This window comes from Bubalus bubalis, chromosome 6 (genome assembly GCF_019923935.1).
Source record: "Bubalus bubalis isolate 160015118507 breed Murrah chromosome 6, NDDB_SH_1, whole genome shotgun sequence".
Taxonomy (NCBI): Eukaryota; Metazoa; Chordata; class Mammalia; order Artiodactyla; family Bovidae; genus Bubalus; species Bubalus bubalis.
Genome location: NC_059162.1, coordinates 34,254,479 through 34,269,760, shown reverse-complemented (window position 1 = coordinate 34,269,760; position 15,282 = coordinate 34,254,479). Strand labels below are relative to the sequence as shown.

Genomic DNA, 15,282 nt, shown 5'->3' with positions numbered 1-15,282 from the left:
TCCTTTGTGCTAGCCTCTCCTGTCATTTCTTTACATTTGTCCAGGGCACCATCTTCCTGAGCACCCCTATCTGGACGGCCTCACTTCTTTCCTGTGGCAGCCACGGCTTCCCCTCACAGCCTATCTTCCGGCATACTCTTTCTTTTTGAAAATTATTTATTTATTTATTTTGGGCTGCCCCGGATCTTGGTTGCTGCAGGTGGGCTTTGTCTAGTTGCGGCAAACAGTGGCTACTGTTTGTTGTAAGGTACGGCTTCTCACTGCGGCGGCTTCTCTTGTTGTGGAGCACAGGCTCTAGGCGCCAAGGGCTTCAGCAGTTGCAGCATGTGGGCTCAGTAGTTGTGGTGCATAGGCTTAGCTGCTCTGGGGCATGTGGGATCTTCCCAGACCAGGGATTGAACCCATGGCTCCTGCATTGGTAGGTGGATTCTTCTCCACTGAGCCATCAGGGAAGCCCCAGCACAACCTTCCTGATCGTGCTGTTGGGGGCCTACGCTCACTCAGTCCACTGGCTTTAATGATCTGCTTCTTTCCAGATGTACACATCAAATCTTACAGCTCATCAGGGCTCAGCTCAGATGCCACTGCCTCTATAAAGCCTCCCTGATCCAACTCCTTTTAGTCTGGATGGAAGAATCTCTCCCTTCTCTAAATCCATTAGGTACTTAACAGTTTCTCTTTTCAAACATAATCATGTGACTCTTACCAGAAGAGTCTATAATAAAATTTCTATTATCACTTTTGCACTGCCCTGTGCCTAACAAATATTCAATGAATATTTGGTAAATATATAGATGCTGCTTGGACTTCAAGGTTTTCTGACAAATACTGAAGGGAGAGGGTAGGAAGAACAAGAGAAGACATCATGCCTCCAATAGCAAGGAGAAATTTCTGGCAAAGATTTTTGTGTGTTCAATCCAAAATTCCAGGGACCACACCCTCCCCACTCACAAAGTATACATTCCTCAGGCATGTGGGGTGTGTGTGCAGGCTCTGGGGCAGAACTAACTGCCGGGTTCACATCCCAGCTCTGCCACGTAACAGCAAGTTAGTCATGACCCCTCTCTACCTTTGTTTCTCCCTTTGTGAAATGTAAATAACCATAGTACCTATCTCATGCGGCTGCTGAAGAGAAGTGTAAGTTGCTTAGGACAGTGTCTGGCACAGAGGCAATGTTTAAAAACGTCATTATGACTGCTATCATTATGGCTATGTGATTATCAAATACAATATGTGCTCAGGGGGTTTAGATTTTAATGGTGGAATCTAATCTATATGCAAGAATTAAAATATAGTGAGTGCTGTAAAAATATAGTAAGTGCAGTGGGAGCCTAGATGAGGAAAAACTGGGGAAGGCTTTAGGAGGCAACATCTGAGCTAAAGTATTCAAGGCCAAAGAGGAATTCACCAGGCTTGGGGAGGTCAAGCAGCAAATGTGGAAAGACCTTCCAGGCAGGAGCAGCAGCACGCACAGTGGCATGGAGCTCTGAAGCCGCAGAGCATGTTTGGAAAACAGAAGTAGTTCAGGTGACCGAGAGTCAGCCTGTGTGCCATTAAGGGTGAGAGAGCCCTTCAGAGTCTGACAGTATCCACAAACTCCAGCCCTATTATAACATCCAAGTGACCTGAGTGCCATTTTCCCTTGTAGAAATAGAGAAGGGAGGGCCCCTGGCCATTCCACACACAGATGTGAACAACACAGGAGGAAACACACGGTCAGACGGGGGTTTGTTCAGTCCCATACTCTGTCACCTATAGTTCAGGAGAATAGACTGTAGGAGGGTAGGACTGCTATCTTCCTGTCTTCTTTTCCAAATCCACTTCTACCTCCCTGACAGCTTCTTCTGCAGCTAACAAGTTCCATAAGATTAGTACCTGTGATGTGAAGCAGTTCCTCTTATTCACCCTAAACTAGACTACCAAGGGACTCCCTCGCCCCTGTACAATCAACTAACCCTGTGCCAGCCACGAAACTAATCCTTAAGCCTGGATGGTTCTGAACTCTAGGGGTCCACCATGATGGCTCCTGAGCCTTGACGGGATATAGAGACCAAACATTCTGATGGCATCTCCTCTCTCAGGACAGGGCCACTCTCTGCCTGCAGTCCTGCAGACAACCCCAAAGCTAGCCCCACCTGTTGAACCCAGGCACTCAGGCTGTTTGCTAAAGCCCAGTTTCCCCTGAGATCTCAGCTCCTGCCCCACTTTGCGTGGTGCTTCTGTCCTATCGCCTTCTCTCTCTGCTTTCTTACTCGCATCCTCATTCTACACTCCTCTCCCTCCTCACACGGGTAAGTCAGGATTTCGGGGGTTGTTGCTGGTTCTGCACAATAATTAATGGTCTGATACAATAATGTTATTTGTCCAATTACTAACAATTCTGCTTCCCTTCCTCTGTGCCTCAATTTCCTTGAGGAAAGAAGAAGCAACAGTTTTCCACTCTTGAGGAAAAAAGGGGAAAAAAGGACTGAAATAATTTTCAACTGTCTGTTGCCTCCTCCAGCACAGGAAGTAGCTGACAGGGATCTGAGGGGTGCGGATACCAGAGGAAGTCCTCCAGGGAGCAGGGACAGATGGACGGCTGCTTGGTCACAACATAGTTTCGACCATTCTGACAGACAGATGACTTGCGTAGCCGGAGGTATTGTTCTTTATAGCCTAAAATGCAGCCATCTCCATAATCTCCAGGGTCTGTAGAGTGAGCCAGCCAGATGGTATAGTCCTTCTCTTCACCTAAAAGAAAGACAGGCTCTTCAGGAAACTACATGAATCCACCATGTGAGACAGCTGCCAGGCAATAGAAAGAAAGAAGAGACGAAAAGTACAGATGTCTGACTTAACCTATTGCTTCGCTTTAGAATTGCAAAAGAAAGTTGCATTAGTGGGAGCCTACTAGTGATTGGCCTTTCCTCAAGCCAAGGGAGGAGTCTTTGCAGTTCACAGCCCATTTGAGTTCTAGGAAAAACCTTGTGCAGCAGAAAGGTGGATGGAGAATCTCTAAAGTTACTTCCAGACTGAGAAGCTGCTGTCTTTAAGTCTTGTACACTTGTGTTCTTGGTCAGGGGCTGTCAGAGGTAAGCAACCAGATGTTTGCCTTTAGGGCAAGATGCCAATTAACCAAAAGCAAGGGTTTAATTGTACCAAGGGTGAGTATGCTTCGAAAGGTGGGAGAAATATTCTCTTTCTAGTATTTGTGCTGATGAAGCGAGCACAAACATTCTCTAGTCTTTTAACGCTTGTTGCTGCTGCTGCTGCTAAGTCGCTTCAGTTGTGCCCGACTCTGTGCGACCCCAGAGACAGCAGCCCACCAGGCTCCTCCGTCCCTGGGATTCTCCAGGCAAGAACACTGGAGTGGGTTGCCATTTCCTTTTCCAATGCATGAAAGTGAAAAGTGAAAGTGAAGTCGCTCAGTCATGTCCGACTCCTAGCGACCCCATGGACTGCAGCCTACCAGGCTCCTCTGTCCATGGGATTTTCCAGGCAAGAGTACTGGAGTGGGGTGCCATTTCCTTCTCCAATGCATGAAAGTGAAAAGTGAAAGTGAAGTCGCTCAGTCATGTCCGACTCCTAGCGACCCCATGGACTGCAGCCTACCAGGCTCCTCTGTCCATGGGATTCTCCAGGCAAGAGTACTGGAGTGGGGTGCCATTGCCTGTTGACTGGCTTTCAAATGAAGACTGCTGATGACAGTCAACCTGGCTCAGTGTGTCATATCATCCACTCCTGGAAAAATGACTCAAAGGCTGTGGCCTAAAGACTGTGGATTAGGCTTTTATCATTCAGGATATGAAGACTAGCACCCAGCCTGTTAAAGAGCAGTGCTTAACCAATCTTTTAATGATGTTAAACTTCAGGGATAACTGTAGAAGCTGCCTGCATCTGCAGAGGGGAAAACTCATAAGCCAGCTCTTTTACAGTCTATTTAACGAATTTAGATTATAATGACTCGCTGGTTTTAAATCACTGAAACATCTTGTAGAAAAGGTCCAAACCAAGTGCTTCTACTTCCTGCAGGAGTCACTAAATTAACATGCTAAGGAAATGGGCCCCTAACACAGTCTAAAAAAGTCAGGACCAAAATTTAACCCAAGCATCTTGAAACTTTGTATCTTCTTTCATATTATGTCAAGCAATCACGGGTCACAGATGGTCACTTTTTGTCCAGTTTTTCTTTTATCCTTCTTATTTTCAATACAGTGTCAGCATCTTTAGTACTGGGGGTCTGGGTTTGCTTGTGATTCTTTAGGAATACCATGAAATGAATATTTTAACTCCTTCTCTGAAGCCATTTTTCTGGGTCTTTAACATGTCTTCCAGTTTGAAGTCACAGCATTCAGAAATGGTCAGTGTGGGCTTCCTGCCTGCTCAGGAGCCAGTCTAGAGTCTCAGCTGTGACTGATATTCAAGCCAAACTCTGCATGAAAACTTCCTTACTTCAACATTTAAATAAATGACATAATCAATTAGATGTAACACATTTTCCTCTAAAGTTTCCTCTTTATAGTTCTGCTGTAACCAGCGGTGAAAAACCCTGAAGTCTTATGAAGTAATTTTAGACGAACATAAACATGCACTATCCTTACAAGCAGAAAAAAACTTTCAGAAAATGCTTCAGAGATCTAAAGTGCAAAACTAAACTCTTCTAAATATCCACATGCGGCTGGTGTGAATTGAGATTTACAGTAAGGGTGAGTGTGAAATATGCATCAGATTTTGAGGACTCAGAAGAAAAAGAATATAACAGATGGCCAAAAAGTACATGAAAAGCTGCTCAACATCATTAATTATCAGAGAATCAAAACTACAATGAGGTATCACTTCATACCAGTCAGAATGGCCATCATCAAAAAATCTACAAACAATAAATACTGGAGAAGGTGCTGAGAAAAGAAAACCCTCCTACACTGTTGGTGGGAATGTAAATTGGTATAGCCACTATGGAGAATGGTATGGAGGTTCCTTAAAAGACTACAAATAGAACTACCATGATTCCGCAATTTCATTCCTGGGCATATAACCAGAGAAAACCATAATCTAAAAGAATACATGTACCCCTATGCTCATAGGGGCATATTGCAGTTCATACTACAGCACTGTTTATAATAGCCGGGACATAAAAATAAAAGCATCAACAGAGGAATGGATAGATGATGTGGTACATATATACTATGCTGTACACAGTACATATGTAAGATATGGTACATCACACATAAATAAAAGATGTGGTGCAAATAAACTATGGAGCATTACTCAGCCATAAAAAAGAATGAAATAATGCCATCTGCAGTGACATGGATGGGCTTAGAGATTGTCATACTGAGTGAAGTAAGTCAGACAAAGATAAACATCATATGATATCACTTATATGTGGAATCTAAAAAAAGGTACAGTGAACTTATTTACAAATAAAATATCCACATACACAGAAAAGAAACTTATGGTTACAGGGAGAAAGTGGGGAGAGTGATGACTTGGGAGACTGGGATTGACATGTACACACTTAACTGTATATAAAATAGATAACTAATAAGGACCTACTGTAGCACACAGGGAACTCTACTCAACACTCAGTTTATACAGGAAAAGAGTCTAAAGGAGAGTGGGTATATGTATATGTATAAGTGATTCACTATGTTGTATAGTGAAACTAATACAACATTATAAATCAACTATACTCTAATATTTTTTTTAAAAAATCTTTAAAAAGGAAGAGTGTAAAGTATTTCACTAATAATTATCAAATATTGTTTTACATGTTAAAGTGATAATATTTTAGACATACTGAAATAACTATATTATTAAAATGAATTTTGCCTCTTACTTGTATAATGTAGCTAGCTGACAGAATAATTTAAATTATATATGTTGCTCTCATGCTATTTCTCTTGGACAGTGCTAATCCAAACAGGGAAGTGCTTTTCTGGTACCATTTCACTGCCTGCTCACCCACGTGGAACATCCTTCAATCCTCTTTCATATACATGATTTTCTTATTCCAGTTAGAAGAAACTGAACTGGATGGGTTATTTAGGAAAATGGGCTTACAAGTTTCGATAGAAAAGGTCAAAGGAGACACTCACAGTTCCTTTCAAGGATATCTTTAAAATCGATGGTGTAGGAGACCCACTGGCGAGCCAGGAAAGATTCTGTGAAGCCCCAGATGCTGATGTTCATGGACCTAGCTCCGGGTTCTGAAGCCAGGCCCGTAAAGTAGATAGGCTCCCTGGTAAATGTGTAGGTTTGCCAGCACTGACCCTCGTCTGTGGAGAACCTGAAACCACAGTTAGAGAAGATCGTGACAGAGGATCAACGTTTACTGGAATATCAGGAAACCACTCCAGCTGTTTTCATCCCAAGTCAGAGAACTCTCATATTTAGGTGATGGCTTACTGACTGACAATTATATTAATTTCTAATGCCTGCAGTTAACAGGGAAATGGGATTCACTCAAATAGTATGGAAGAAAATGCATTTATAAAAATTCTTCCAAGGGAAAGGAAGAATAGTGACCCATATAAGAATGGGCTTCTGAGTCAATAAACAGAAATTATACAATAAGAACTTGTACTTAAGGAGTCATTTCCCATCCAGAGTGCTTCAATGCATCCATAATATTCTTGTGGGAAGAGAGAAGAACATTTTTTCTTTTAAGTGATAAAAAATGTTAGCTAGCAGAGTCAGAGGAAAAACACAAAGCCATTTAATTTGAGTTGCTCTGAATGCAACCCCTTCAAGCACCTCCCCTGCAGCTCTGCAGAATGCCTAAATCTGAATCAGGATCCAGAACTTCCCCTCAAACTGAAAAACATCCCGCGGTAGCCCTCTGGGCAGACAGTGTGGGTGGAGCTGAGCTCATGCATACTTAATCACATTGATCGGATGGCTGCTGTGCTCAATGGCTACGATGATGCCTCCAGAATCCAGGATGGTGTAATAGTGGGGTCCTTCCAGCATCTTCATCCAGGAGTAACCCCCGTCATCTGAGATGTACACATCTGGGACCATCACGGAGATGGCATCCCCCACGCTACCTACAACACAGCCCACCATCTCATCAGCACGCGTCAGCAGAGAAACAGAGAGGAGTCACTGTCATGAGAAGAATTCTGAATGAGTTTATTCTGATTATTTCCCATCAGGCCTCTTGGAATAAAAAAAAAAAAAAAAAAAGGCCACGACAATTTGGTAAAGGAAGAGGCATGTTGCTGCTCTCTGATGGGAGTCCATGAAAAACCCACAGTATCTTGATCTTGCAAGAAATTCTGCAAAGGGTGGTAAAAGCCACGGATGGTGGTTTGCTCACAGGGTTCAATGCTATGACTGAGCTTCAATGTGCTCAACTAGCTCTTCCCACAGAGGTGAGGGCGGGCTGCTTACCATGGGCAATGACTATGCCAACAGCATTAGGCTCTGACAGCGGGGCCATCGGAACATTTAGTTTCTGAGAGATGCTATAGGAAGCGTGGATATGAAGGCTGCACTGTGGAAAGACACCAAAGCTTAGATTAAAACCAAAGGTGTGATTTTTTTTATTCATCTCAGAGTCTTCTAATAATAAGGTTTTTTAACTTATTAACCCAGACTTCAGTGGGATACTCTTTTAAAAAATTGTGGTTAAAATAACATACCGTAAAATTTACATTTTAAAGGGTGCAATTCAGTAGTGTTAAGGACATTCACACTGTTGTGCAACCATGTCATCTCTGGGACTTCCACATCTTGCAAAACTGAAACTTCTGTGTCCATTAAACCATAACTGCCTATTCCCCGTTTCCCAGACCCTGGCATTCCCAGACCCTGACACCATTCTATTTTCTTTCTCTGTAAATGTGATTATTAAATTATTATTAAATGCATTATGCATTTAAGAAGCAAGAATATCCCACTGAGCCTATAATTCAACAACAAAAAACCAAATAACCCACATTAAAAATGGGCAAAGGACTTGAAAAGACATTTCTCTAAAGAAAACAAGAGGCTTCCCAACTTGATGACCGCCTGCCGTATTTCAGATACTGAACAAGATGTGGTGGTGATTTGACATAAGACCCAGTCCTGTCTTTAAGAAACATTTGTTAGAAATTAGTTGAGTTATAAAGCAGGATGGTAATCCTTTAAAGGATGCTTTAAAAGAGGTTCAGGAGACTTCCCTGGTGGTCCAGTGGTTAAGACCCTACCTTCCAATGCAGGGAGGAAGGGTCTGATCCCTAGTCAGGGAACTAAGGTACAGGAACTAAGGTCCCACATGCCACAGGGTGTTGCCAAAAAAATTACAAAAAATAAACAAGTAAACAAAGAGGTTCAAATTGGTTAAAATGTTAATTTTATGCCATGTATAATTTTATTGCAGTTATAAAAAGCTTCATGTAAACTGCTAATGAAATGAAGAACAATGATTAGTTCTAACTAACCAGTCCATCCTAAAGGAGATCAGTCCTGAGTGTTCATTGGAAGGACTGATGTTGAAACTGAAACTCCAATACTTTGGCTACCTGATGAGAAGAGCTGGCTCATTTGAAAAGACCCTGATGCTGCGAAAGATTGAAGGCGGGAGAAGAAGGGGACGACAGAAGATGAGATGGTTGGATGGAATCACCAACTCAATGGACATGAATTTGGGTGAACTCTGGGAGTTGGTGATGGACAGGGAGGCCTGGGGTGCTGCAGTCCATGGGGTCACAAAAAGTCGGACGCAACTGAGCGACTGAACTGAATTGAAGTGAAGGATGGTCAGGATTTCCACTAACCTTAATGAACTTGGGGGAGGGGAGACAGGGACAACCTCCCCAGGAATAACACGGGCTAGAGGCACAGCAGGGTGTTCAGGGAGCAGCATAGTTACAAGAAGGGGTATGTCGGTGACAACGACAATGAAATGGGCAACAGCAATGAAAAGGCAGAAGAGAACCTGCCAGGGGAGGAGAGGGCCTTCATTCACCAGATCATGGGCAAGAGAGCCATGAAGAGTGCTCGGGAGGGACAGGCACAGCAGCATGAGGGTGGCAAGGTAAGTAGGGAGGCCACTGCACCTGTGCCTGTGCCTGAGGTGGAGAGGGCAGGAGCAGAGCAAGGCTAGGGTGGAGGGGTGGGAAGGGGAGCAGGAGGGGAGAGACTCCACAGTAGTCATGAAGACACAGAAGGGAGAGGGTGTGATGGGAATGGTGTGGGTACATTTATCTCCCACTGGTTGAGTCTCTTAAAACAGAAAGCCCAGTCAGGACGCAGAGTGCATACCAGCCGTAGGTAGGTACTCAGAAGAGAGCCTGGAATTACCAGTGCTGCCACTCCTGAAGGAAACTCCCAGGGTTCTGCTAAGCTCCTCTCAGATTCTTTAAAAGAGTCAGACACAAAGCTTGTTTTTTTCCTTTCCTCTCAAGACCTGTCACTCATGGAACCTGGCTCTCCTGCAGCAATGCTTTTGAATCTCTAGTTTGTGGCCTTTCCTCAGAGGGCTCAGCTCTTGAATCCACATGTTAGACCAGGTCACCACCTACATCCACAGGCCACGTGGAACCCTGGCAGATGGGAAGAGAGGCCAAGTTCTCCTCCATTTGTTTCTGGCCAATACGGCTCTGCACTGCGCATGCGTGGCTGGCCGACAGCTTTCTGTAGAGTTGCTGGAGTGTCATAGCTGCCCTCGCGACTCCTAGCTAATCACTGGCCCATCTGACCACTCTGTTTTCATTCAGCAATTTAGCATAACACAAACTGTTAGCACAAATTGCAGGTCAAGAGGCAACAGTTAGAACTGGACATGGAACAACAGACTGGTTCCAAATCAGGAAAGGAGTATGTCAAAACTGTATATTGTCACCCTGCTTATTTAACTTAAATGCAGAGTACATCATGCAAAATGCTGGGCTGGATGAAACACAAGCTGAAATCCAGATTGCTGGGAGAACTATCAATAACCTCAGATATGCAGATGATACCACCCTTACGGCAGAAAGGGAAGAAGAACTAAAGAGCCTCTTGATGAAGGTGAAAGAAGAGAGTGAAAAAGCTGGCTTAAAACTCAACATTCAGAAAACGAAGATCATGGCATCCAGTCCCATCACTTCATGGCAAATAGGTGGGGAAACAATGGAAACGGTGAGAGACTTTATTTTGGGGGGCTCCAAAATCACTGCAGATGGTGACTGCAACCATGAAGACGCTTGCTCCTTGGAAGAAAAGCTATGACCAACCTGGACAGCATATTAAAAAGCAGAAACATTACTTTGCCAACAAAGGTCTGTCTAGTCAAAGCTATGGTTTTTCCAGTAGTCATGTATGGATGTGATTATGGATGTAAGAGTTGGATTGTAAAGAAAGCTGAGTGCCAAAGAACTGATGCTTCTGAACTGTGGTGTTGGAGAAGACTCTTGAGAGTCCTTTGGATTGCAAGGAGATCCAACCAGTCAATCCTAAAGGAAATCAGTCCTGAATATACATTGGAAGGACTGATGGTGAAGCTCAAACTCCAATAATTTAGCCACCTGATGCAAAGAACTGACTCACTGGAAAAGACCCTGATGCTGGGAAAGATTGAAGGCAGGAGAAGGGGATGACAGAGGATGAGATGGTTGGATGGCATCACTGACTCGATGGACATGAGTTTGAGTAAGCTCTGGGAGCTGTTGATGGACAGGGAAACCTGGTGTGCTGCAGTCCATGGGGTCACAAAGAGTCGGACACGACTGAACAACTGAACTAAACCGACTGAAATTGTTAGCCTTCAGTTTTGGTTTTCTTTAAAGACAAATAAAGTGTAATATTTTGGTCTTTCTTCACAGTTCAAATTTCTTACATCCTAGTTAATTTCAACCTCTCATTTCCCAATTTTCCACTGTTAGCTGTGGACCCTCAGCAAGTACAAAACTTCATTATTCAAAAGCCTGGCACTAATAAGAGCAGAACAGAATGGTTGCTTTGCTCCAAATACATATGACAGTAGGAATAAAACAAACCTCGTTCTTATTTTTTGCAGTAGCATCGCATTCACTGTTCTCAGGCTTCCTCAGGTGCTTCCACCTTCCTCCTTGGTCAAAAGTGATCATAGTCTGGATAGAATTATCTGAATAGGAAAAGGATGACATTAATCTTGATATATTGATTAGGAAGCACCCTAATCAATTCAGTTTATCATTGCATAACTCTCTAACAGAGATTATGTAATATCAAGAGTCCCACAAGATGTTGACATCCAGTGAAATGGGTCAATACTGGTGAGTACAATACTTGAAAGAGGCTTCCCACCTGAACAGGATTCTACTAATTCCAGAAATCATCTAGACTGATACTCTTGAAAAAAGATACCATTTATCTCCTTATCAACACAATTCTATTCTTCCTTGCTTGCTTGCCCTGGAGGAAAATCTACAATGGGAAGGCACTCTAATTTGGACTAAGGCCATGATACCAGGCTTATTTTAGGAAATCTCAAGATTTGAATTATCTGCATTAAGTCTCAATGAATAATTCCTAGCTTTTGTCTCTTTACCACGCCATATCCTACTTCTCTTACACATTTTTTTTTCTTCATGTGTCTTCCCTATTCTCTATTGCTAATGATACATAAACTGTTGCATATTTAAATTAAAAGAAGCGCTTTGAGTTTTCTTAAGGAAAATTTAAAAATGAAAGCTAATAAATTTCATTTACCCAATAAATGTTTTATTGCCTATCCACTATATGAAAATTGCTGTAAGGCTTTGGGAATATACCTGTGAACAAATTAGAAAAAAAAAAAAAAACTCTGTGGAATATATATTCTAGTAGGGTGAGACAGACAAACACTAGACACTGTAAATAGGTAAATTACATAGCGTGTTAGAAAATGCATGCTTTGGAAAAATCTTGTACAGATAACTGGGAATGAGAGACTGCATGTGTAGCAGGGAGGCAGACTGACATTTAAAACAGGATAGTCAGGGCAGGTCTCATCAGAAAGTAACATGACCAATGGCTGGGAGGACGAAAGTGTGGGCCACGTAGACATCTGGGGAAAGAGGTCACTGCAAATCTCTCACCCAAGAGTGTGTGAACCTGATGTGTTTAAGGACTGGCAGAGGACTGGAGTGACTGCAAGAGTAAGCAAAGGAGCGAGGAGCTGGAAGTGATGTCTGGGAGGAACTAGAGGCCAGAATCACTTAGATCCTGTAGAAAACTGCAAGGTGTTTACAAAATTAAAACAAACACCCCCCACCTCCTACCTAAAAAGTAAATACATAAATAAATAAAACCTTAAAAACCTTTGTACTTCAGAGTAACGTGTTTATTTGTTCAACTGGGCTCTGCAGAGCCAGTGAAGAGAACACAGGAAAAATCTGAGCTGGCTATTGCTCCATCCTTGACAATCAGAAAAGCAAAGTGGTTCAAACTCCTTCCCACAGGCCTGAACTTCCCAATACATAAGACTTTTTTCATAAACAAAATAACCTCAAATCTTTCTTTATGCCTGCTGTTGCTTTGTTCTTTCTTAGTTCTAATCACCATAACGTACTTAAAACAGAGAGCCAGAATTCACAGACAGGCTTGTTGGCCAGGCAAGCACCATTACTGAGGGGACAGGACCATGTCCCCCAAAGCCTCCGCTCTGAACAGATTCAGCTGAAGGACCCACCTTCTGAGAGCACACTTGTCATATAGACCCCACGAAGGGAGGTCACATTGGTGAAGTCCGTCTCGCCACCCGTAGTGGTATAGAGATGTCGGTCCAAGGATTTGGAATAGACAATGCCTCGATCGTCCGAGGTAAATATGGTACCAAATCCAGTGTCTGAAACAGGCAAACAAACACACAAACAAACAAAAAACCCACCAAGTCTTGGGAGGGAACAGAGAAAAAACAACAGTCTAATCATACACATGACACATACATATGCACGCATCAGCCAACTGTCTCTCTTCATGATGCGGATGCAGACCTGAGAGCTAATCAAGGATTGATAGTTAAGAACTTCGTGGCCATCTTTAATTCCAGTACCCAGCTTAGTGCCTGAATATAGCAGATGATGAATTTGTTTAATAAATTACTCAGATGTTACAGAAAAGCTCTTATATTTTGGTATAATCAGTTATATTTTGGTAGCAGAGGCATTGCATTTAGCTTCATATCTTACACATTTTTAAATCTTTTTACTCTAAACGAATGCTTCTCAAACTCTCTGTGATGAAGGATCAATTTTAAAATTTTAATTATGTCACAAACTGATGCTTTTGTAAATATAACAAAAAATTTATCACTAGAAAAATGAAATACAAAAGAAAGAAAAAATTACAATCTTCAAATTTTTGTATTATTAGAGTCAACAGATACAAAATTTCTTTGTCAAAGAGCTGTAAGAGTTTCTAAATGCTTGATGCTGCTTTCTGCACTTATTTGGTAATAAAGAACTTGCAAATCAGTACTCGTTCTGACCATTCTTTGAGCAGCACTGCTCCAGAACACCTGGACGTACCTACAAACCATGTTAGAGAGTCAAAGAAAGTGGCCTTTTTAACAGAGGCTACATATCATCTCTATAACAAGTAGGCCACTAATAAATTCCCGGGGGTGAAAAGAAAAACCAAAGAACCCTCCTGCCAATGCAGGAGACATAAGAGATGTGGGTTCGATCCCTGGGTTGGGAAGATTCCCTGGAGGAGGGCATGGCAACCCATTTCAGCATTCTTGTCTAGAGAATCCCATGAACAGAGGAGCCTGGCAGGCTATAGTCCACAGGGTCGCAAAGAGTCAAAAATGATGCAGCATGCACACTGAGAAGGAAAGCTACTAAAATAGGGTTCGGAGTTGAAGTCTCTATGCAGTCAAGGGTGAACCATTTGCAAAGCTCTTACCTCCAGGTTCATCTACGTGCATGAACACCATGTCGTCATTAGCAGCTAGAATAGAGTAGAACTGTTCCTGCCCCACAGATGGGAGCTGGGCCATGCTCCATGTGTCTCCTTGATCTGTTGACACATGAATCCTTCTTGTTGTATCCTGGAACAAATGCCGATACTTATCTTTTAAATATTCCACCAAGATGCCATATGCAGTAACATTAATAGGCACATTATTATTTAATAATTATACTCATTACCTATTTCCTCACTAGGTACATCTATTATAAATGAAAGGTCCTAGTACCAATTATCCAAGCTTTTTCTAACCTTTTGCAAAGATCCAGGCACTAGAACAATCCATTCTATTTTAAGTAAGGTTATCCTGGCTTTCTCTTTGGCTTCTTCATTCTTGTGTGGCCCTCTAAGATACCAATATTTCCTCCTAACCTCTGACATGCCAATTTCCTTCAACAGAGATAAGCGTTTGTTGGGACCATTATGAGCTTGGCTCTGCAGCCATTTGCCATGTTTGCTCAGATAATTCTTAAAATGATGGCTGCTGCATAGAAGTTTGGTTCCATTTAGACAGCTCTGGCATCATCAAAAGAATTAGATAATGGGTCTGAAAAATGGAGATGAAACCCAGGTTTGGAAGATCATGAAGTAAATAAAAACGTGACACGTCTCCTCTTTAAGGAAGGCTCTCAGAACAGCCATTATGGAGGGAACAGGCCAGGCTGGAAAGAGGGCAAGGAGAGTCAGAAATTAACATAAGGAAGCTGATCAGGGAATATTTAGCTGTTAAAAGGGGTCTCCCTCATGGCTCAATGGTAAAGAATCTGCTTGTAGTGCAGGAGACTTAGGTTTGATTCCTGGGTCAGAAAGATCCCCTGGAGAAGGCAATGGCAACCTACTCCAGTATTCTTGCCTGGAGAATCCTATGGACAGAGGAGCGTGGAGGCAACAGTCCATAGGGTCGAAAAGAGTTGGACACTACTGAAGCAACTTAGCATGTATGCACAGGTTGAGGCCGTTAACATGTACTATCTGATAAATAGTTTAAAATAGCTTCTAGACACAGTTCAGCCAGGGCACGAGAATTAGTCTTTTTAAAGTTCAGTGATGAGTCCATTTAACTTACTTTTCTAACTTACATCTTAGATGTTTACCTTGAATCTTATACTCGCTGTTATATTAACAGGTAAAAACTGGAGTTCAAAAGCACATAGTGGAATTTTAATTTTGTGGACAGCAGCAGTGTATAGGCAGCTATCTCTGGAATTACACAGTCTGATTTCCACCAGAGTTCCACCTAGACAAGTTACTCAATTTCCTAAACTGAGATAACAGTATGAACTATAGGGCTGTTGGGAGGATTATTACAAAACTGCTCAAGGGCGTGATGTATAGTTACCTTGTCTACTTTTCTTATCTCTAATTCTCTCTGAACCCACTCCAATCAGTCTCTTAACC

General features: G+C 42.5%; 1 protein-coding gene across 5 annotated transcripts in view; it reads right to left on the bottom strand.

Moving 5' to 3' along the window:
• The window catches only part of SORT1 (sortilin 1), a 67,853-nt gene that overhangs the window by 8,926 nt on the left and 43,645 nt on the right, over nucleotides 1–15,282 (bottom strand). For all 5 annotated transcript variants that reach the window (XM_025288149.3, XM_044944598.2, XM_025288150.3 and 2 more), the window contains exons 9-15: nucleotides 13,822–13,966; nucleotides 12,605–12,760; nucleotides 10,950–11,056; nucleotides 7,378–7,480; nucleotides 6,863–7,031; nucleotides 6,081–6,271; nucleotides 2,544–2,733 (exon numbers count right to left, since the gene is read on the bottom strand). In XM_025288149.3, coding sequence (XP_025143934.1) covers nucleotides 2,544–2,733; nucleotides 6,081–6,271; nucleotides 6,863–7,031; nucleotides 7,378–7,480; nucleotides 10,950–11,056; nucleotides 12,605–12,760; nucleotides 13,822–13,966 — 1,061 coding nt within the window. The remainder of the gene's footprint in view (nucleotides 1–2,543; nucleotides 2,734–6,080; nucleotides 6,272–6,862; nucleotides 7,032–7,377; nucleotides 7,481–10,949; nucleotides 11,057–12,604; nucleotides 12,761–13,821; nucleotides 13,967–15,282) is intronic.